This window comes from Agelaius tricolor, unplaced genomic scaffold (assembly GCF_023055355.1).
Source record: "Agelaius tricolor isolate 1412-34295 unplaced genomic scaffold, bAgeTri1.0.p SCAF_5, whole genome shotgun sequence".
Lineage (NCBI taxonomy): Eukaryota > Metazoa > Chordata > Aves > Passeriformes > Icteridae > Agelaius > Agelaius tricolor.
The window spans coordinates 34,119,267-34,142,165 of record NW_027269265.1 but is presented as its reverse complement, the minus strand read 5'-3'; the positions used below and the strand labels follow the sequence as shown (position 1 = coordinate 34,142,165).

Genomic DNA, 22,899 nt, shown 5'->3' with positions numbered 1-22,899 from the left:
GTCTCTAATGCAGGATTAACAGGCTGCTGTCCTTGCCAGGGCTGCTTGCCCACACACAGCCTTCTCTGTGGGTCTGGCACTGCAGCTACAGCAGAGACACAGCCACCTTCAGGTACAAAGCACACCAAGCTTCTTCTGAAGGTAAAACTTTCTGGTCTGCTCTCTGCCTCTGAGGAAAAACCAGAAATTACTTCTGAATAAATTATTTTCGGGGAAAATAATAAAAAAATTTTAAAAATACCTGATTATGAAATATTTCTTTGAATAGATGACAAACTCCTCTGAGTGAAGGTCCAGTGGAGGGGACTGGTTCCTCTGCCTGCCCCTGCCCCTGTGAAACACACTGGGACAGGACCTGGCACAAGGACTGCAAAATGGCTCACTCTGCATGTCCCAGGTGAGGGGACACCCAGCACCACCCTGCCCAGCTCTGTACCCACATGTGGCCTGTGAAGCAGGGAGGGAAGGTGCCTGGTTAAGAGCCCGGGGTGTTCGCTGCCCATTGCTGTGCATTTTCTACATGAAATGCTCAAGTCGGAAGGACTTTGGATCAGGATGAATAATATTTCTAGACAGGAAGCCAGTGCTATGAAAAAAACATGAGCAGCTATGAGGGCGTGTCTCACCTCCTTGGCACTCCAAAGAGAGCAGCTCCCCCATCCCCACCATGGCAGAACTGTCCTCCCACTGTTCCTGGGTGCTGCAAACCCCACCAGGGTGAGGCTAATTTCCACCCTGGGAAGATGGCCCCAGTTAAGCAAAGAGAAGTAAATAGAAAGCTGAGGGAGCAGCCTGGAGGGGAAGGTGAGGAACAGCCAGCTTGCAATCCTGTTCAAAGCTAGGGAGAGCTGGATAGACAGGGCAGGGTGTATACTGACCATGTAAAGCAATATTTGTTTGCTAGATCTGTGATCCTCTTCAAGCACAGACAGGATGGAAACTTCAGCTATGGGCAGTGCACCAGAACCAAGGCTCAGAAGTGTATTTCAAGTCTGCTCCCTCCAGTCTTCAGAACACTTCACTCCTTTGCAGAGTTCTGCCCACAACAGCTATTCTTTTCTTCCCTGGTAGGACTGTTCTTTATTTCCCATTCACCCAGAAAGCAACAGTTCTTTCTTGCCCTTCTCTGGTTCCCTGGTCTAGGAATGAGGCAGAGCCCACACACATCTCCCCTGACAGCCAGGCTGCATTTAAGAGCTGAACCAGGAGCTCACAGCAGAGCACTATGGGGGTCAGGATCAGGAGATGCTCTTCTCCCTTCAGGAAGGGAATAGAATAGCTCCCACCCCTGCTTCCAGTAGCCTTTCCTAAGGCTGGCTCACTAAACTGCTTCCTTCCATTGTGCTGCAGAAATCTTGGTGCAAGGTCTGCCTCAGCGTGCTGGGATCCAACAGGCAGGAGCAGGATGGCAGGAGCAGCTCAAGCTGTGGGCATGGGGCTGTCTGCTCCCGGGTGGCAGCAGAGCTGCAAGCTGAGCTCATGCCCACTTGCAAGGGGAAGCCAAAGGCTCCCATGACATGGAGGTGCTGTGAGCGTGTCAGGAGAGGTATCATGCACATCCTTTGGGGCATCCAGGTCTGAGGGTGCTCCCTGGATCCACAACCACCACCACTGTTTCTGAGTGAGGCTACAACACAGCAGCAGCTGGTCACAGCTGGAGGGATTTTCTGTGTAGCTAGCAGCCATCAAAACTAATTCCATGCCAGCACCAGGAGCCAGCCACATGCTCAAGTGGACTAAGTGTGCACATTCTCTTCTAGTTCCTTCAGCATCAGCCAGAGCCAGGGACTAAAACATTTCCTTCACCAAACAAATTCATTTTTCCTTACTGCAAGGCTTCAAGCTTCAAATACAGTGTATCCCACCACTCCCCCTTATCCAAGCTTGATATATGTGATAAGCACAATTATTTCACCCATCTGTGATACCTTTGAATGGCTGAGAATTTTCTGTCCTCATTTTGGAGCCCACGTTCCCCCTACACAGGCAGGAAATATAGCTCTGCCTGCACATTCTTGCTCTTAATCTAAAATAAGTTCCACATTAAATCACACTTGATCTGTATTTGCGTGAGGGAGGAAACCACTGCAAGAGAAATTTAGGAGAAGAAGGAAAAGCAGCCTTCACTGCCATTCCCCACATCCCTCCGTGGGTTGCAGCATCTCTCTGAAGTACCACGCACTTGATCAGAGAGGGATCTAGAGGGCTGCTGCTCCAGACCCGAGGAGTTTCTGAATATTGAAATCCCTTTAGAGTTACAGGAATTTCCAATATCTTCCAGTACATGTTTAGGTACTCAAAACCTTTCCAGCACCTTTCAGCTCCCCTGAGCAGCCTCTGTGTAAACACAGCTACCCACAAAGCATAACCCTAAGCATGTCCCTGAATCACGGGGATCATATTCCTGCATCACAGGGCATGCCTCATGTAAACTGGGGAGAGGGGAAAAGGGCCTGAGCTGCAGACTCCTTTTCCCTGAGCACCTGGGGCTGGACTCCTTGGTTGGATCCAGTAAGCTTTTTGCTTACTGGGAAATTGAACAGCCGTCTTCAGGTTATTGAAATGCGTTTGCCAAAGCACACACTTTGTTTTTGAAGCACAGCAACTGTCAACTGTCAGCAGTGCTCCAGCTTTAAGTCACACCTCCTGCACTCCTACCTTTCACTCTCCTTCCTCTTGGAGCCTCCAACAAGCTCCCGTTGCCTGCCATGCCATAAGCATGTGGTGTGCCTTTAGCACAATCAGAAAAGGAAAGGAGAAATTAAAACGGTGGCTACTCCCAAGCAAGTTACAATCCAATCAATCTCCAGCAATCTTTGCATTAAAAGCCTGCTCCTCTACTTTGCTACAAAAGCCACAGCATTCTCATCTTCTTGCTATGTCATCTTTATTGCTGTTAAGATTAGTGCACCTGAAAGCACAGCCCATCTCTGCCACCCAGGGACCTTGAATGCCCTGTGAGCTGTCCCAAAAACAGAGTTCTGCCAAACATGCTATCACCCTGGTCACCACTGTGCTTTCAGCAGTGACTGGCACAAGCCTCCAGCCTTACTCTATCAAGGCTGAGAGTCAGAGCCTCTTTTGAACAGGGCCTAATTCCATTGCAGGGAGTCAGATTGCTCACACCCACCACAAACAAACCCCCTTATTAATATGGAGATGTCAAAAATATTAATTCCTATTTGCAGAACTTAGATAAAAAACCCTACAACAAAAAACAGAACCTGTTTTCCTCATTTTGGAGAGGCAGGGGCTGTACCTTCTGTGGGCAGCCACTGATGTGTGGAGGAACAGGGAGCTCTCTCCCACCCCAGAATTAATGATGAAGAAACCAACGAGAAGAGCAGCACTAGGAGAGGACATATCCCTCCACTCTTGGGTGGTTTCCACAGAGAGGTCTGAGGCAGGGGTGCAGTCAAGAAGAACTCAAGGGTAAGCAGAGTTCACTTAGTAATTTAAGCAATGCAAGGTTTGCACTTTTCAGGATACAGCAAAATAAGAGCACATGACCCTGCTGAGTTATTTATTGCAACACCTCTGAGTTAGCAAAAGGTGCCTTTGTTAACCCCACAAAATGCCCTTTATAATTTTTCTTCCTTTGAAGTGCCAGATCTGCCAATACTGAAAAAACCCCAAAATCTGCATGTTGGTTCAGGCACTACACTGTATCCTGCAAAGAGCAGGAAGGACTCACAGACCTGAGTACTCAGTTGGATCTTTCTGCATTCTGGCTGCGGAGATAAGCCTGCAGTAAGAAGTAAGAAGTAAGTGTTACTTAATATAGAAAAGGGGATGTTATCTCAGTACACAGAAACGCACTGCACTGGTTTGTTCAACAAACCACACAGAGTGGTTGAACTCACGGTGACTGTCACCCCAACAGGCCAGCTGAGACCCAGCTCTCAGGTGACTCACTACAGCAGTTCCTCTTGCTTGGTCATTTCACCCATTCAAATCCATGCTCAGACTAGGTGGGTAAAAAACTGTACACAGACTGGGCAAAAAACTGCAGGGTTGTCCTTGTGCATGAGGAAGAAGATGGCAGAAGCATCCTTCACAGGCACACCAGCACCAAGGAGCACTGAGAGTCCAGGCAAGCCCCTGCCTTGGGCAAGACTTTCAGAACATGGGCCACTTTCCTGGGAGCAAATCTCTCCTTACTGGATACAACATGAGCCAGCTTCTGTCCCTCTAACAACCACAAAAAGTGACTGCATTGAAAAGATTCAAAACAGACTATTCCGATGGAAATCTATCATCTTATTTCCATAGAGATACACTAACATTACACTAAGTCCTAAGCAGAAAGCCTGCCTACTATCTCGAGCTAAAAAAAGGCCATACTTTGTCACTAAAAACCGCTACCAGCTTACGTCACTTGTGTGCCACACACAGCAATGCGCAACAAGCACCAGCAACCATTTATCATTCATTATCCACTTCTGACCCCAAGGGCAATTTCCATTTCTTATCCACTTTCTCTGCTTTAGAAGCAGCACAGACTGGGGGCAACAGGGCTAGGGCTGCCTTTCTTTCTCTGACATTAACTTCCATGCAAGAGCAAAGCCTTGGGGTGGTGGGCACTCCAGCAGGAACTACTCTTCTTCACTAGGGACTAAAACAGCCTGTGCATCTTACAAGGAGGATGAAGTTAACCCTCAAATCAGTTTATTGAACCTTTAACAGAATCCATCCTTCCAGCCAAGACAATGCAGAGGAAATCAGCAGGCTTCACATTTGGCAGTGTCTCTGACAGGAACAGGGAGAATCTTCAGAGAAAAAAGAAGTTCCCGGGTGTTACACAGAAGGTGGAGGTGGTGAAGAATGGCCACAGGCTTTTCAGAGCCAGTCTAGGTGTTCTGCAACGCCTGAAGTGAAATCTTAAAGGTGCAAACGATCCTGTATTTTCTTCTATGCTCAGACACAAGAGAACAATTTAGAGAACTCTTCTCAGTGGAGGAAGTTATTACCCCCTTCCCAGTTTTCCCAGCAGAAGAAAGCAACCTAGGATTACTGGCAAAGGTTGTTTGAACAGAGGTGAGCTTCCTAAGCCATCTTCCTGTTACTGCATTGTGTTAAAAACACACAGAGAACATTGAAATCAGTAATTTCTGTGTCCTTTGAGAGGAGACAGTCACTTAATTTAGATGCTGTGGTGCACAGAGGCAGCTCCGTGCTGGCTCTGCCAGGGAGATTACAGGGTAGTAGATTCCTGTGCAGCAGGGAATGACTGATGGAAAGCACCTCCTCACAGGTGACTCAGGGCACATCTTGCTGGTTACACACAGAGTTGTTCACTGACTTCAGGTAAGCAAGTGGGAGCTTTCTACTTCAGATGTGATACAGTCTGCTTTAAGTTTATAGACAATTTTAAAGTGGGTAGCAAGGGTGAAAGCTTTTTACATATAGCCTTTTTTACATACAGCCAATCCTTCTGAGAGGTGGTGTTAAGCACGTAACACAGCAACTCAGGGAAACAGAGGAACTGCACTGGCAGCAAATGAGAGTGTCACAATGATTTGTTTGAACTCCTGCAGAGACAATTTAACATCATTTTGGTGACAGTGTATCAAGAACACACAAGAATTCATTCTAGTGTCAACATAACTTTTATTTTCTTATTGCTGTCAATATGCACAGTAAAGGAAGACCTGATGTGACTACCTCCTGCATACAATACTTCTGAAGAGTCAGAGATTGTGGCTTTGATGGTAATAGAACAAAAATGCTGTATTCACAGGCCACAGGGTGATTTTTCTAACTGCCTGAATTACAGATGCATTCCCTAGCTATCCTTCATTCTGTCCCTTCCAGCATCACCTAATATAGACCTTGTAACTGGAAAATAGCCAGAGATTATTTGGGAGCAGCATAAAGGAAAAAACCCCATTTCTGTATTGCTTCTTTATCACAGCCCTTCAGCCTTGGAGGAGCAAGAATTCATTTGTGGCTTTCTAGCATATAAACACAAGTAGATAAACCACAGAAGGATCAGGTATGCTAAGGAAGGATGGAAATAATCTCCTACTGTATCACCTATTATCACAAAAACATCCTCCTTCAGAGCTGGATCCTCTGATTGGATGAAACCTCCCAATGCCTGGCAGAAGGATACTAGTCAGTAACTGATTGAAATGGGAAGTACAGGCTGTGCTTTCAAAGCTTTTCCTCTGGTCACACTAGAGTGATTCCATCCAGGAGCATCACACTGTCACAAGATGTTCCTCCACCCAGCATTAACCACTCTCCTCTGGCTGGTAAGCCAAGGCTTGCTTCCCAGCCTCATCCTTGACTTCTCCCTAGGAACAACACTAAATTGATAGGGAATTATGTAGGTGACCAGAAGCCAAAGGCTGTGAGTGGACACTGTCACAGTCTGAATGGGACAGTAGCAAGCAACTACCTGCATGTCACCGGACATACATAATACCCAGGGGTCCTGATGCCATGAAAGATACGGTAAATCTGTACTTTACCACCCCCCTAACCCCTAACTGTACTTATGCTGCTTACTTTATTCACCTTTGTATTGTCTATTTCTTAATTTCCCAATTAATATGCAGGAGAAAGCAGGGTGTCACTCTGAGCATGCTTATCCTGTGGTCTGTAAGCACCAGGCAGTGCTGCTTCTACAGCATGGGTAATTATTAGCCAACTGCTTGCTTAAAATAGGTGGGGGAGGCTGCAAGGTGCTCCACAACAAAGTGACTCCTCTCCTGGACTCCTCTTCCACAGCCCTTACAGCTTGCCTGAACTGCAGTGGGTTTTGTTGCTGGACAGTCCTCACCCTCCTGCCCTCCAACTCGCCTCACAGAGGTGTTGAGGAAGCCATCAAAACTGAGTCAAAGGCTTCATCACACTGAGGAATAGATAGCCAAGAGCTAATACATTCCCTAGTTCTGACACAGCTAGATGTCTCAGTGCAAAAAAAAAATGTGCAAAGGTGGCCCTGGAATGTTCTGCCCACCAAAAACACAACAGAACCCTCCCTTCCAGCTTGCATTGATGCCATTGAGTTACCTATAAGCTCTCCTCTGTACATGACCCTCCTGTTGTCTTCACCTTGTGTTGTTGCTGTTTGCTTGAAATGATGTAGCATCAAGACAAAAAGTTTGGCCCTGTGTTTGATACTTTTTCCTGTGCTTGGGAGACTGGGACTGCTGCAGTCTTCAGGAAATGTGCCCCACCAAAGTACTGATTTACTGAGGGTGTGCAGCGAGCCAGCTCCTAGAGGGGATCAGGTAGAACAGGGCGAGCTGTGTTCAGCTGAGGAACATAGGCTGCTAAAGGTTTCCTCAGAAGCACTTGTGTTTGGCAGACAGACTAGACAGGGAAGGAAAGGAAAGGAGAGGCACTTCCTAAGCTACGGTCTCTGGTTCACTTGAACACCGACTGTGGCATCTTGGCCAAACATGGTTTAGTGTAAGCAGCTGAAGCAAACAGGTCTGGAGAGATCAGCAGAGAAGGTCTGCCAGGCTGCAGGGAGCACTCAAACTAAAGCAAAGCCAATAACTGAAGGGATTGCCTACACACAACTCTCCCCCACCTTGCCCACCAAATGCCAGATCTCCCTTCTGAGCCTAGTGCCCAAGGCTATAACTTTTGCAGAACTGAATGGCAGGTTGATCTCAGAAGCCGCCTCCCAGGAAGAGTCACTTTTTGTCCCCTGAAGCAGAATCCTTTTGTGACCTCATGATTTGATAAATAGTTTTCCTAAAGCGCTGGTCCCGGCTCAGTCTTTTGGCTGCTTCTTTCAGCTCTTCAATGTTTTCAGCTTCTGCAGGTGAGAAGATGAAGGACTGTGACTGCTTCACTGAAACAACAACAACACAGAAATGTAAGCGCTCTCCACCAGGGACACAAACTGAAGATAAAGCTTCACTAGAGTTCATGAGCCATGTGACCAGCATGACTGAGCCTAACTCAGTCTGTGATTAGGCATTCTGATGAAGTAATATTTAAGTAAGTTTTTTTAGGAACCCAAGACCATCACAGAAGTTTAGCTTTCAGCATATATAAAGAAATGGGCAACAAATACACAGGCTCAGTGCCTGCTCTCTGGGAAAGGAAGCTCCAAGTAGCACTGTGGCTCCATTCTGCTGCTAAGAAACATGAAATAGAAACAACATTTGCAGACTTTACTGCTCTGCCAGTCCCCTGGGCACATATCTGGTCCTGCAAGGTATGAAGGAGAAGGCTGCCCGACACCTACTGTCATTCCAGGAGGCGCTGGTTCTCCGGCAGCGGAAGCGGCAGCTCTTTATGCGGCGAGTGGCAGCCTTGTGGATGTACACAGAGTTCTTCATGATCACGGGCATCTTGGCCTCCAGCTCAGCATTGCGGATGCACTCTTCAAAGAACTCTGGGAAGAGAACACCACTGTTTCAGTGATGGGACAGACACCCCAAGCAATGAACCAGTCACAAGGGACTGCACTCTTTGATGGGCTGAGCCAGGTAATGATGACCTTCATGAACAACAATCCATAAAGCTTCAGAATATCATCAGGAAGAACATTCGCAAATGTTCATTTTCAAAGTGACAAAACCCTCCAGTTCCTAACAAATGCATACTCAAATTTAGAAAGAACTAGAGTCATCCATTCCACATCAGTAATTCTCACAACTGCTCATGACTCAACTGCCAAAAGCCTTTGATACTGTGATAAAAGTTCTCAACTCTGAAGCCTTGCTCATTATACTTTCTTTGAAGGACTACAAAAACCAGTCAGGTCTAACTGGAAAAGGAAAGTGTTGGCAAGTGTTGGCAACACCAGCACGGGCACACATGGTAAGGGATTTCTTAGTAGCATAGCAAATACTAGCGCATAGTTACATATATTATGGGCTCCAAGAAAAGCCCTGTGCCCAAACTCTGACGTTATTCTGCCCTGATCTGCCACACAAACTGCTTTTCCTGCCCCATTTCCCCTCTTATGGTCTGACCAGTGTCTATTCTGCCATTCCAGTCTTGCTGTCCTCCTGCCTGTTGCTGGTGCATTGCTGTTCAAAAGCATCATGTGCTAATGTGCCCAAACTTTTCTATAAAGGGCATGCAGAGCTGCAGGAACCACTCAGAAGGACTGAGGCAATCTGTGCTGGGACTAACGTTATGGGAAACATTGCTGGTCCCTTATTTTCTCAAGTGCTCAGCTCATCAGTACATTTTTACTCTTTTGAAAAAAAACATCTCTCAAAATCTAAGGTTGGAAATATCAGGAGACATTCAGTACCAGTTACTTATGTATGCCCTGTGAAGCTCCACTTGAATGCTGAGCTCAACACATCCACTTTCGCTCTGTTTTCTTACCATGGCCAAGCCAGTGGGATGAAGTTCAGAATCATGACTGTTTTTAACCATTTAGAAATCTTATGTAGAAACTACTGAATAATACTTTTAAAATTTAAATATATATAAATTATAAGTATGTGAATAGATAGAAAACTATTTATACATTTATTTTTCCCTATTTACCTAACAGTGCTCAGAATACCACAGGACTTTTTGACTTTTCTATATTGGTCCAGTACATCCACCCTTCACTGAAATGAAGCCTTAACTGTACAGACCTAGCACCTTAATAAACCCTTCTCCCTGCAATATAATTTGCAGGGCATGAAAAACAAGCAAGATTTGACTCAATTGAAGCTGCTTATGTCAGTTCCCATGCCTGACTCAAGCCAAATGCCAGAGTAATGCTCCCCAAGAGAACCCAAAAAGACCCAGCCCAAACAAACCAGAAAAAGGCAAAGAAATAGGGATAACTTGTGAGAAGCATCAGTCTGCACCTGACCCATGCTCTGTAGTGCTGAGCTGATGCTGTGATTCAGCTCTGAGTAAAGATCCAAACTTCACCTGCTGGGTCATCCACCAGCACGTTGCTACAGCAACGACAGGCCTCCTTAAACTGGTGATATTCTTTTAGCCAAGGCTGAGAAATAAAGCCTTGAGGGGAATCAGAGGACTCCTTGTAACTCAGACCTAGTCAGTAGTCAGTTTTTATAGCTCTGCCATGGCTTCCCTGTTTGACATTTTGGAAAGTCAAGATGACTTGCTCATCTCTAGGTTTGCCTTCCACCCAGCAGAGAAGGCTGGAATAATTTAATGCTCCTTTGAGGGGCTGGAATAATTTCAACCTTCTCTGAAGGGAAAACACCAACTACCTACATAGCACATTATGGCTCCTCAAAGGGGAGATATGGTGGAGGTACAAGGAGTTGGGAGACCACATTTATCTGCAGCTTTGCTAATTTGGAATCTTCTTTGTGTGTCTGGGAAGACAGGTAGAAATATTTCCTCTAGTGAGTTTGCTCATCAGTAGAGAACATGGATGACTAACTTACTTCTCAAGTTACTGACATCTGCTTTCATCTTCTTCTCTTTCTCCTTGTTGCAATTCAGGGAATTTAAGCCTTGCTCCAAGCTCTGCAAGGCGTCCTCAGCCTCTCTCAGTCTCTTCTCCAGATCCATGCGTACCTTCACCTCAGCCTGAGGAAGAAAATAAGAATTGCTGGAAAACAGCTTGTTTCTCAGTTAACATCTGGGTAACGCACAAGGTCTGTGAGGAACTTGCCATGGATGAAAATGAAAAGACAACAGTGATGGAAATCCTTAGAAGTATTGCAAGGCAATATAAAGGCATTTCTCATGTCTTCAGACAGAATCTGAAGTCCAGACTATTACAGTAATTTTACTTTATTCTGACTTAATTTTTCACAGTTTTCCTCCCATTGCATAAACCATATGGAACCAGAGATGGTATTTCAACACATGAATTTGTGCTAATGCAAGTACTTGCAGCTTAGCAGGAACAGAAGGACATCAATCCAGCTAAGACAGACTTGAGATAAAGGCAGTCAATTCCCACAAAGGGATGTACAGTGCTTAGTTTCAGAAACAAAACACAAGAGGAGTTAGAAATACTGTACTAGTTTAGCAAATGAGAGACTACACAGCTTAGGTCAACTTAGCTTTAGTCTGGCCAAGTAGATAGAAGGTTAAAAGATAAGAAAATATTGGAGGTGCAGGAAAATAATAACTTAGGGGGTGTTTTTGGACAAAATATTGTACAAGGAGTTTGAGTGTCAAACAGCTAATTATTAACATAACCTTTACATTATTTAGATTTAAATAAAATACCATATTTGTCCAGTTACCTTTGCATAGATTAATGTACTGTCTGTTACAAAGTAGGACTGGTCCCTCAGCTGAATTCCTCTGCTTTTGAATCCAAGTTCTTGCAGAGGTTACTGAAGATTTAACAGTCTTAAGGTTTGTTTTTCTGAGCACAGGTGAGGAGAGAAAATGTCTGCTCGGTTCTGCAACAACCATATTAGCATTTATTTGAAATCATCTTTATTCTTGATTGTGTATACTGTCCTCTTTTACTTTTTTTCCTTCCCTCCATCTATAGGTTATGCTTTCACAGTAACATATTAAAAGACTTGTACTGAATGGATTAATCAGGCTTCAGGATACAAAAATAAACAGTAGTACTACATAGATATAAGATGGCAATTTCATGTGTTACCATGATATCATAGTGCCTTGGGTAGGAAGAGACCTTAAAGATCATCTCATTCCAACCCTTTGGCCATGGGGAGGGATAATTTTCACTAGACCAGGTTTCCCAGAGCTCCATCCAACCCAGTCCTGAACACTTCCAGGATGGAATACCCACAACTTCTCTGAGCAACTTGTTTCAATGCCTCACCACCCTCACAATAAAGAATTTCTTTCTAATACCTAATCTAAACCTCTCCTCTTTCAGTTTGAAGCCAATCTCACCTGTCCTATCATTACATTGTAAAAATTCCTATAAGGTTTCTGTCTCAGAGCCTTCTGTTCCCTAGGCCAAACAGCCCCAACTCTCTCAGCCTGTCTCCAGAGGAGAGGTGCTCCAGCCCTCCAAGCACCTTGGTGGTGCTCCTCTGGGCTCACTCCAACAGGTCAATGTCCTTCCAGAGCTGGATGCAGCACTGCAGGTGGGGTCTCAGCAGAGTGGAACAGAGGGACAGAATCATTTCCCTTGCCCTGCCTGCTACTCTGCTTTGGATGCAGGCCAGGATACAGCTGGCAATATGAAGCACAGCTAATGAAGACTTATGACCAAAATGTGAAAACTAAATAAAACCAAGAGTTTGGCTTGATAGGGAATGAGTTGAAAGAGGAAATGGAAGCACTCTGAGCCCAGGGACAGCAATATGTGACGTATGCAGGGGATACCTTGAGGTCTCTCTCTGCCTGCTGTTTCTCTGCAGTCAGCTCCGAGAGCGAGTTCTGCAGCGCTTGCGACTGGGAAGAGTAAAACTCGCGCTCCTCCTCCAGTGCTCGAGACCGCTCCTCATTCTCCTTCATCCTGGTGCACGGCACAGCAAACAAAGATGACCATTCCCACCCCACCACAACTCACAGGCAGGAAAGGAGCTCAGTGTCATGATGGGGCATGCTCAACTACCTGACTGCCCAGAGCAAAGAGATGCTAACAGAAGCACTGTGTGCTCCATTCCAATAGCACAGGCAAAACTGGAGAGAGCCAGCTGGACAGTTCTTGAATGAAACACTCTCAACTCCCAGATGAGGCCCAGGAGTACCAAACACTCCTTATGGACAGGCCATGAACACCTTTACATGCACAAGTCCTGGTTTGAAAGGAGCAGGCCCAACGGGGTGCAAGTTCAGCTGCCCTGCCTCACTCTGTCTCCTTTGAAGGATTTGTAACCTGGACTCCTGCCATTGGAACCAGACAAGCTTCTAGACTTGTCTGGTGTTGGCAACCATAAAGCAAGTCAGCAGACAGTCACATCCTTCAGCACCACTAAGCCTGAGCAGAAGTGTCCTCTTTCCCCACTTCACCTTTTCTCTGCCAGGAGTTTCTCCTGCAGAAGTTGCTGCATCTTCTCTTCAATCTGTCGCAGGCTGCAGTGCAGTCCCCAGATGGGGCTTTGCTCCTTGCTGGGGCTGGTTGGAGGTGGGACCTGGCTCTCATTTTCTTCCAGCATCTCCAGCATTTGTTGTTTTTCCAAGGAGAGCTCCTTGAAGAAGGACAAGAGATTGTGAGTATCAGCCAAGTCTAATGTTTCTGCTCCTGCTTCTACCTGGTTCTTCCTTACTGAGTGCCTCCATCCTTGCATCCACATGCCTCATTCAGGTAAACACAGGAATAACAAAATTTGGGATTCATTTCATACCTGCTTCATGGGGAGCAAGCCTTCAAGACAGCCTTTGCTACAAAGGGGTGAACCAGCAGGCCCCTTTGATGTGATATGCTAGTGAGGACACAGCTCAGGGACTGGAACCTTGCGCTTCCCTGGTGCATCACAGATGCAGGCAGCTTCCCTGCCTTCCCTGCTCTGCTTGCTCCTTAGTGGGAACTGGAGGCACCCCTTCTGTGGTACTTCTAAATGTGGGCAATGGGACACATCACATGGTTTGCCTTGGAAGTGTTCAATGTGCAGTTAGGGCAAGAATGGTACCTCCATAGCTTTCCAGTTCTTTTTGTCATAACTGCAGGCAAGGAGAAGAGCTCAAAGGAACAGATTTTTGGACAAACTTGCAGGATCTGACACAAACATTAAAGATGACCTTGCAGCTTCAGAATGCCAACTGTGGAAATTTCACAAAAAATATACTTTTAGAAAAGATACTTTCCACAAATCCACCAGTAAGGAAAGATTTTAATACATCAAGACTCTGTTTCCTAGATTCCCATGTACATTCCCAGGTACACAATTTCCTTGGGAATCATGCTCCCTTCTGTGAACAAGAATGCTGCTTCAAATTCCACCAGAAGGTAGAGAGATGCAGTTAGAAAGAAAAAGCTCATCAGACTTAGAGTCATGCTGGCTGGAGGGGACCTTCCAGTAGGCTCCTGCCCAGCTTGCTGTTCAGAGGCAGTCTGGCAGCACAGCAGGATATGGTCAGCTGTGGCTGTTTATAGTCTGACAACAGTCCAGGATGAAGGTTACTCAGCCTCTCTGACTGCCTGCCTGCCCATCTGGGGAAAATTCTCTCTCGACTGTTCCACCTAAGCCTCCTAAACTACAACATATTCTGGTCATTGTCCCATCACCATATCAGCTGGTACTGCTGAGAAAGTCTTGGTTCAGTTGTGCTCTGTGCCATTTCTCATCCTTTTCTGCAGGGGATTTTGGTGTTCATATCAGCTACCAAACGAACCTGTTCATCTGCACAGCACTTCAACCCTGGCATTAGCAGATATTGGATTCATGCCATAAGACAGCAGTGTTTTCAGGCCCAAATGCTGTCACTCAGGGCAGGAGCAGTCACTCACCTCCAGGGTGTTCTGTAAGGATTCTGTCAGGCTTCTCAACTCTTTCTTCTCTTCCTCCACTCCTTTGAGGGAGCGGGCTGTGAGCTCCAGCTCCCTAAAGAAGCAAAAAGGGTGACAGCTATTGCAATAACAGCCCCGCAGGCTGCGCCCAGGCTGTGCCTCTCCTGGTGCAGGACCTGCAACCATCGGTTGGTATAGCCAGTCCTGGAGAGCCAGGAGTTTGCTAGGAAACATCACATCCTGCCTTGGACACACCACAGGTGTCCAGGAACTTCACTGTGCTTCCTGATCATCAAACCCAACCCAAGAGTTACTGTGCTTCTCCAGCAAGGGCAGAGCCATGGTTGCAACTGAAAGAGCTCAGACATGGCAACCACATTGAAGCAGAGCCTGTGAGAACAAAAATGGTTTGCAAAATCACACTGGCTTTTCTGAGATGTTACTTAGGGAGGAAAAAATAAAAAAAAAGAGAATGATAGTAAAAAATGTCCTTTCAACACTTGGGGAAAAGCACTTGGATCCTTCTATTTCTAAGTACATTTGCTGCTAATATTTTTCATAGTTAACTTCAAAAATGACAAAACTAATCTTGGTGAGGCAACATCATCATGCATCCATTGTCATTCAGCTGATGGTGGCAAACCAAATCCAGTGTCTGGATCCCACACAGCTGCTCAGTCAGCTGAACTAATTACCTCTCTGAAATCTTCTCTTGCACCTCTCCCATGCTACCCCAACTAAACTGGGGGTGGCTTGTATCCCAGCACTTTGAAATTAAATTGCTGGAGGCCCGAATGCAAAATGAAGCTAAGCTGTGCTCTATTGGCCACAAGCAATAGCAAATGCAGGTAAAGAGCCCACAACCACTCCTGTTTTGGTCAATGCACAAACCAGGTGGATTTCCAGACTGTTTGGATTCACCACCACAGCAGCACTTTTGCCCAGTGTGGGAGTTGTGTCCTTCCCTGCCCCGCGGCCGTACCGTCGGATCTCCTCCTGCTCCAGCCGCAGCTCCCGCACCACCTCCTCAAAGCGCTGCTTCTCTGCTTCCAGGATCTGGTTCAGACGCTCCAGTTCCTGCTCCAAAAGAGAAGACAGGGATGTACTCTGCCAACACAGAGTTAGGAGAGGCTTCCCTGCAAACAGCACCTGGGACTTTTAACATGGTGTTTTACCCAAGCTGTGTAGAGCTACAGGGTGTCTGACTCCACCACACTTTTCTTTGCCAAAAACACAAAATTTTTGCCAAAATCCTCAGGCAACCTCTAATCCTCAAATTAGAAGGATTTGAGGTTGCCTGAGGATTTTCAGACATCTAGAAGTCCCAGCCAGGTTACCGAGCACCTGGAAATTTCAGACATGCTCCCTGCAGAGGTCGGCTCTGCCACACACATACAGAAGGTCCAAAACTCCCTGGGAATGCTGGACAGACTTTCTTCCAAATAACACTCGTGTAATTCAATCCAGTGAGTATGAGTTTCATTTGATCTTCCTCCCTGGAGTCATAAAGATAAACCTGCTGCATGGAAAGTAACAGGGAAAGGGAGCAGGGAAACACCTCCATGACCCATCTCATGGCACAGGTCTTATTCCTCTCTTCTTCCACAGGACCCAGAGATTGGCTGGAGACTCTTGTGCCTCCACAAGCCTCTCTCCGTGAACACTGACATGCCTTCAACAAGTCCCAGCCTCCCAGCCCTGCCACATGGCAGCTGAAGGAAACTGGCTTGTGATGAACTCACCTCTTTTTGCTCCCTCTGCAGACATAGCTCCTCTGTTTCTTCCATTAGTTTATCTGCAAGCACGCAAAAAAAGTCCAAGCACAGAGAAATGCATTTTATATCCTCGGGATATTTACAAACAAGAATTACGGACTTTTTGAAGCTTGAAAATGCATCATTCCCTATTCCTTTGTGTGTATCTGTCTGGGAGGGTCCAAAGGCTGAGATGGCACTAATGGGATTTTCTATAACTTCCCTCCTGCCAAATAACTTAATCAACTAAACAAGCATCTTGCTTTGTACTCAATCTAAGCTTTCCTCTAAATGTTCTTAAAGAGCATTGATGAACCATCCTTCACCATCCTCCAGCTGAGGCAGGAAAATATTCTTATCTCTGCTTCACAGATAAGGAACAAGGCACAGAATGGCCAAGTAAGTGCAGAGAGTCACACAACATGTAGAGGCAGTCAGTTTTCCTGCAGCTCAGTGCCCCATCCTCATTTGCCTAGCACATCATCCTGTCCTTGGCTCTCTGGACAGCACTGCCAACTCCCTGTTGTCACCTTGGGATGTCCCAGCCGAGCCCAGAAATCAATCCCTAACTTAGCCACAAAACTTCTGCTGCACAGAGTAGTTCCCCTCAATGTCATTTGCTCTTGTCCCCTGAAGACACACCCGCCCAGCAGAGGCTGTGCTCTGGTCCTCACCCTGCAGCACCTCTGCTGAGCCAGCTCCAAGCTCAGAGGCTCTGCCTCGGGCAGCTCTGAGCCAGCTTACAGGAGCCCAGACAGAAAGACTTCTCGTGGTCAAGCCTCGAGTTCAGCTCTCAGCTCTGCCACCTGGCTGCCACGGGAGCAGGGGCAGATTGACTGGAGCACTTCTGTCTTCCTCTTGAGAGGTGAGTGAGGTGCTACTGGTTTCCCTTGTACTGAGGACTTGACAAGGTTACTACTGCTGGCAACATGACTACTTCTAGGAGGAATGCAGACCTCTACCTCCTGCCCAGAGCAGGGCTCCTGGTGCCAGAGAAATAGTGTTACATTACCAAAGCTCTGCTGAGCACCACTGCTGCCTTTCTTTCCCACCCTCTCCCTCTTCCTCCTGGCCAGAGCCCAGCACAGATGCACTGTAATTACAGAGGCTCTCCCACCTTCCCTCTGCTGCCCCTCCTGGAGGGCCCAAGCCCTGGGCCTGATCGGCTTCTGTAATGTCCACGTCTGATAGTGAAACCTGGATCCCAGCTGGGTGGAAGATAACTCAGTGTGGATTTGAGAAATTTCTCAGAGCAGTGTTCCTCCAGAGAACCTTGACCTGCTTCCAGGAACAGTGCCTGACCTCAAAGCTTGACTACAGGATGGACACAGATCATTGAAGGTAAGGCTAATGAGGCAGAAGCCTTAGCACTTATATAGAAATAGTTAGTCATAAGAAAGTAGCCAACTGTGACAACTGACCAGCTCTGAATGTTCTTGTCATGGACCAAAGAACCTGGTGAGATACATATTTTATATTCCAAATATCTCCTGTTTGCCACAGAATGTGTATTCCTCTATTTCTCCACCACCTTTTCTTTTATCATACTAAAGAGTTCTTTAGTCTTTAAAGCCCTTTCATTTGCTCTGATGGTAGCAAAATAATGTTTTGATGGAACTTTCCTGTTTCTAATTTTCCTCCCATTTCTGTCCTTTCAGGTCCTCCTCTCAGCATCCCCTGTTATTCCTTTGTCAAGTGTGGAACCACTTCTCCCTGCTTGCCTCATGTATGAGCCCATCCATCACCTCACATGGGTGAATGGTGTTCAGATGGACAGAGTAAGCACACCTTGGTACTTGAGCTATGATCACTGCTACATGTGCTGAGATCAGCCCTGACCAGTGTGGTTGCAGAAATGCAAAAAGCTCCTTAAGATTCCTCCAGTGGCTTGACAATTAGGAGTAGATAGCATGAGCCCCTGCTCACAGCATCACCAGCCTGAAGCACCCAAATTTCTGTTATCTTATTTAAAGCAGATAACTCTCAGACAAGTCACTGGGCCCACACTTGTGATCCACAGCCCTCAGGTCACAAGGTCTCTGAGACCTGGGGAATGCTGTAACTTAGAGGGAATCTGGGTTAAAAGAGCTGCTCTCCCTTGGCTCTTCCTATAGGCAGTAAGGGGAAGAGATAACTGGACCTGCCAAGGCAGTCAGAGCATCCAAGGTATCAGGCCATGCAGAGGCTGGTTCCTAAATAGGGGATTGGATTACATAATCCCCTTTCTTCATACCTAGATTACTTCAGGTTCATCTGTTCTTTCTCTACTGTCTACAGAGAGAGCACTGGCAAATTAGCCACTGCCATTAGATACCTCAAACAAGCCCATGTAAATGCTCCCACTTCCAAAATGAACAGTGTCAGCAAACACAAAGATCAAGTTAAGACCAAAAAAAGCACCAGCTGGGTGAGGAAAACTCATGTATGAAAAGCTGTGACCAACCTCAGAAGTATCAGTCCTGTCTGATTGAGGGAGATAAAGGTATTGTCTTTTTGCCTGTGAGCAGCTGAAACCAGCACATCCAAACCTCTCAGGGGTGGCAAATGTTTGTACGGATGAGCCATGGAGGACTGCAGCATGGTGGGCAAAGCAGGCTCCTCCTTTACACTCCACACAGATGTCCAGATCCCACCCTAACTTTTGCATGTTTTGATTCCCTTCAGACCTGAATTTCAGCTGCTGACTGCTCAAAAGTTTCATCCAGAGAAAACCTGTAGCTGCTTGGCTTGACCAGTGACAACTCCAGGAGAAGCAAAATTACTATTTTGGCCTCTATTGCTTTTCAAAGTAAGAGTTTCCTACCTAAATATTCCTGTTTCTCCTTGGCCAGCTGTAGTCCTTGAGCTTCTAGGCTCTCGATCATGGCTTCTCCCAGCTGGGCATTCTTCCAGGTCCTAGGGAGAGCAGACACAAAGCAGACAATGTGAGAGAGCTAAGGGTCTAGGACAGGGGACTCAGCCTAGCAAACTCCAAGGAATTCAGACATGCAGACACTCATCACCTGGGACCATGAGTCTCTAAAAGTTTTCTCCACAAAGGAATTGGAGAAATTTCCCTGGCATTCAGTAATTTTATTTTTTTTTTCAATACATGGGCTGTATGTCAACACCTCACAGCTATTCAAATGTTTTTCACAGTGTTTTGGAGATTTTTATACTGAACTTAATTTTGAGGGCTCTCCAGACCAATCCAGCACATTCACAGCCTTCAACTGCAACAGGTTGTACCTGGAACCCTTTAAATGACAGACTTCAGAACCAGATTTTAGGTTTAACTCTAGTAACGTCCCACTGCCAGCAACACTGTCTTCTGCAGCCCTTCCAATATTTTGTTGTTAGAGTCACTCTTCCCCTTCAGACTTCAACCACTTATTGAATCCTTCCTATGGCCTTTTACCTTCAGTCTTTCTGGTATCCATCATCCATCCTGGAAGCAATCAACCCCTCCTCTGCTAAAGTTGTAAGCCACTCGGACTTGGTGTCTGGCCCTACACTGTGAGTCAAGTGCTTTTTCCTGACAATGAAGAAACAGAGATAAAAGCCAGACAAGATGCTGGCAAGTAGGGAATGTTAAAGGCAAGGGGCATATTCAAAGAGCACCTTGTGGTATTGTAGGGCCACTGGCCAGAGGATCTCAAGGTCTCTTAAACACTTTATGAAGCAAAGCTAAAAAAAGGGCCTGTGGAGCAAATACCAATTACTGATTGAGTTCACAGACAGGCTAGGCTTTAATACAGATATTAAACATCAAGGACAAGCACACACAAAACCCAAAAATAGAGCCAGAAGTGGAGTTTGCTGCTCCATTCAAGTTTCATTAGAAAAAAATCTACACATATAAAATGCATAACATTAAAACATACTTAAAATTGATTCCAATATATTTATATAGATGTGCATACAGGAACAGTAATTGTTGCCCAGAAATTCTGCCATCTTTGTTAAATCCTAAGGGATCTTATAAATATTAAATATCTGTAAAGCTTCCTGTACCAGGCCTCTTTGCGAACAATTTGAAATTGTAGCTTTTTGGAAACTGTTAATTTGGCAATCTCCGATTTCAAGGCAAGCTGTACTTTGTCTCTTATAAAAGCCAGATGAATAAATTAAACACACACCACCCCAGGGACCAGGCAGCTCACAGCTCCAGCAGCCCAGGCTCTCTTTGCAGATATATGTGTTTCTTGTCAGCTAATGAGGCTATTTCTAAAGTAGAGAGAAAATTAGAACACTAATTTAAAAGGTGCTGTTTTGCCCACAGGTAGACATCTTCATCTTGAGTGAGAATATGTGGGTGTGAATGTGTTTTCTCACTAACATTCCCTGTTACAGGATGAATCTGATCCCAGAGAAGCAAACAGGTCAAGATGGGAGTGGGGGGAATGACAGAGTTTATCATATGATTACATGGAGGGTTTCAAAACATCTGCAGCCTTTAAGGTGTCTGTTTACAGAGTCACCTTTTCAGTGCTCCCTCCCTTCCCCAGACTAACAAGACATTTCCATGTCAATTACTCAAAGGTTACTGCAAAGTCACCCACTGCTGTGTGACTTTGAAAATGCACTTGGATCACCATGTAGCATTTAAGCTTTTATTCCTACATCTGCTGGAACCAGTGCTGGTGTAACCACAGCTACAGGGAGGTACCAGGCTATACCTTCAGCTGAGGGGCAAGCAAGAGCTTCTTCTATTTTGTATTTCTTGCCAAGTGAGTTTTCATCAGAAAGAGCTACATTGCTTAAAGTATTGGAAAGCACAGGGCCAGGAAGGCTCGTGGGACAAGTAGAAAGCCCCTGCCTGAAAAAAAAAAAAAAAACAAAAAAACCCAAAGCTGTAGAGAATCTCCATCACATACACCTCAATCACTATCTGTTCCAGTTCTGCAGCACTGGGAATATCTCTTTAGGTAAAATGCAGTGAAAGCTTTCTTGGTAGCACCCACAGCCAATTTTTGGAGACACTCAGCACTTCATAGTCCACAGGATGTAAGTACTATGTTATTTATTTTCTCCTGCATTGCCCACCAAGTTTACTTTCTACCAGTTCAGGGAATGTTGCTGTGAACAGAGAGGTTATGTGTGCCCCTCTCTCCCACTTGCAGCAGCAAAGCCTCTCTGGGTGGGAAGGGAGTCTGGGAGTAAGGCCTTTGTGCATTTCCAAAAAGCTTTCACAATCTGGCAAGTGTGGTAAGTCTAAGCCACAACATTTTGGAAGTGTGGGGATGCCATCAGTTCCCCTCTGCGTTGAATAAGCCATTTCCCCATCAGGGCAGGAGGCTTGGAAAGGAGAGAAGAACTGAAGGGACCACCAAGCATGCCGATGGTGGAGGCAATAACCAGTTGTGCAGGCACATACACATGATCCACCCCAGATGGAAAGAGGCAGAGGACAAAATTGAAACAAAGGACAGATGATACTTCCCAGCCTGGATTTGTTTTTCCTCCTTCGCCTATGTCCATATCTCAGTCTATGGAGGTAGTTTTGGGGTTGGGCATTTTTTGTCTTTTTTTTTCCTTTTAAAGTTGTTTGTGAGTTTTTGGGGTTTTTTTGGCCAACTTTAAATAATTATGAAAACAGCAGGTGCCACTGGCAGTACAATCTCCATCTAGGAACAAAAAAACCATTATAATTGCCTAGAATAATTCATCTGTATTATTTTAGCTTTTCTATTCACTGCAGATCAATTTATTGGCCCATGCTGGCCTTTCTGACTGCTGTTTAGCTCCTGACCTGACCCTGTTAAATCACATAATCCGTGCTTTTCCTCACATGTAGGTTACCATCAGCCCTGATGAGACTGGCACTGGAGCTGCACCACTCTCTGATGCAGGAACAGAAGCACAGAGCAGAGGAAAGGTGTCTCAGGTGGATTATCAACTAGGTGCAGGTGGTCTGCTGTATAATAGCAGCCACTTGTAGCTTCTGTTTTAAATGCTTCTGCTGGAATATTAAAGCATGGGCTAGAGAAAAGGCTGGCTCTGTGGCAAATGCAGCAGTGCAGGGCTTACTTGTGCACACCCATCCTGAGTTGTGCTGCCCTCCTCCTTCCCTCCCATACACACCTGAAAGATGAACTTGGTCCCAAATTATTGCCCTTGGCAATAGTTGATCTAAACATTGGTAAAGGCAAGTGTGGACCTGGGCTATTCAATAAAAATCTCCAAACTGCTCCAGGGCTACCTCTGTGTCTGTCACTTCTCCTCTGCAGTGGCCAAGGCTGCTTGTGCCCAGGGCGTGGCAGATCTCTGCCTTGAGTCTTGTGTCCCACAGGACTCCTGCTCCCATGGATCTTCATGGCCAGCTTTGTGTGGCAGTTCATGCACTGCCACAGAGGGAACAGCTCGCCCCAGCACCACAGCCAAGCACAGAGCTTGGCTTGCGCTGATCCACCGTAACATTAGGTTCCCATTAATTACAAATCTACATTTTGGGCCTCAGAACATTGAAATTAACTGAGATATTGCCTTAGCATGTACATGGACACACTGGGATTACAAGTTAAACAGCTTCTGTCCCTACAGTGGTAAGAGACCACATGTGTAATGCAGCCAGGAAGGGCAGAGCAAAATGCTCATTGCTTTAAGCCTCAGAGCTGAATGGTAGGCTCTGCCCTAAAACCCAGGAAGTTTCTATATCTCATTTGGGAAAGTCAAATCCCTGTTTTAGTGTTATCTCTTCCTGCATCTGCTGAGATTTAGAAGGAGCCTGCTCTGGCTTTGCAGGACAGCTGCTCGCTGCTCATTGCACTGTCAGGCTCCTGGGTGCTAGGGGATTGCAGAGCTGGAGGCCAATGCAAATCTCTGTCCAGCATTCTCAGCAGAGTGTGAAGCAGTACTGAAAGCAGACAGCAA

General features: G+C 46.0%; 1 protein-coding gene and 1 long non-coding RNA gene across 4 annotated transcripts in view; one reads left to right on the top strand and one right to left on the bottom strand.

The window, feature by feature from the left end:
* Positions 1–5,586: 5,586 nt before the first annotated feature.
* The window catches only part of PLEKHD1 (pleckstrin homology and coiled-coil domain containing D1), a 28,751-nt gene continuing 11,438 nt past the window's right edge, over positions 5,587–22,899 (bottom strand). For both annotated transcript variants that reach the window (XM_071427155.1, XM_071427157.1), the window contains 9 exons: positions 18,851–18,942; positions 16,036–16,088; positions 15,276–15,370; positions 14,294–14,387; positions 12,856–13,034; positions 12,226–12,358; positions 10,344–10,488; positions 8,213–8,362; positions 5,587–7,813 (listed from right to left, as the gene is read on the bottom strand). In XM_071427155.1, coding sequence (XP_071283256.1) covers positions 7,653–7,813; positions 8,213–8,362; positions 10,344–10,488; positions 12,226–12,358; positions 12,856–13,034; positions 14,294–14,387; positions 15,276–15,370; positions 16,036–16,088; positions 18,851–18,942 — 1,102 coding nt within the window. In that variant the 3' untranslated portion in view covers positions 5,587–7,652. The remainder of the gene's footprint in view (positions 7,814–8,212; positions 8,363–10,343; positions 10,489–12,225; positions 12,359–12,855; positions 13,035–14,293; positions 14,388–15,275; positions 15,371–16,035; positions 16,089–18,850; positions 18,943–22,899) is intronic.
* Positions 8,319–22,216, top strand: LOC139590076 (uncharacterized). 2 transcript variants are annotated; one of them, XR_011679219.1, is made up of 4 exons: positions 8,319–8,456; positions 10,402–17,388; positions 17,706–17,825; positions 18,712–22,216. It is a non-coding gene; the product is annotated as an uncharacterized lncRNA (long non-coding RNA). The 2 variants fall into 2 exon arrangements; XR_011679220.1 differs by lacking the exon at positions 8,319–8,456 and adding an exon at positions 8,464–8,790.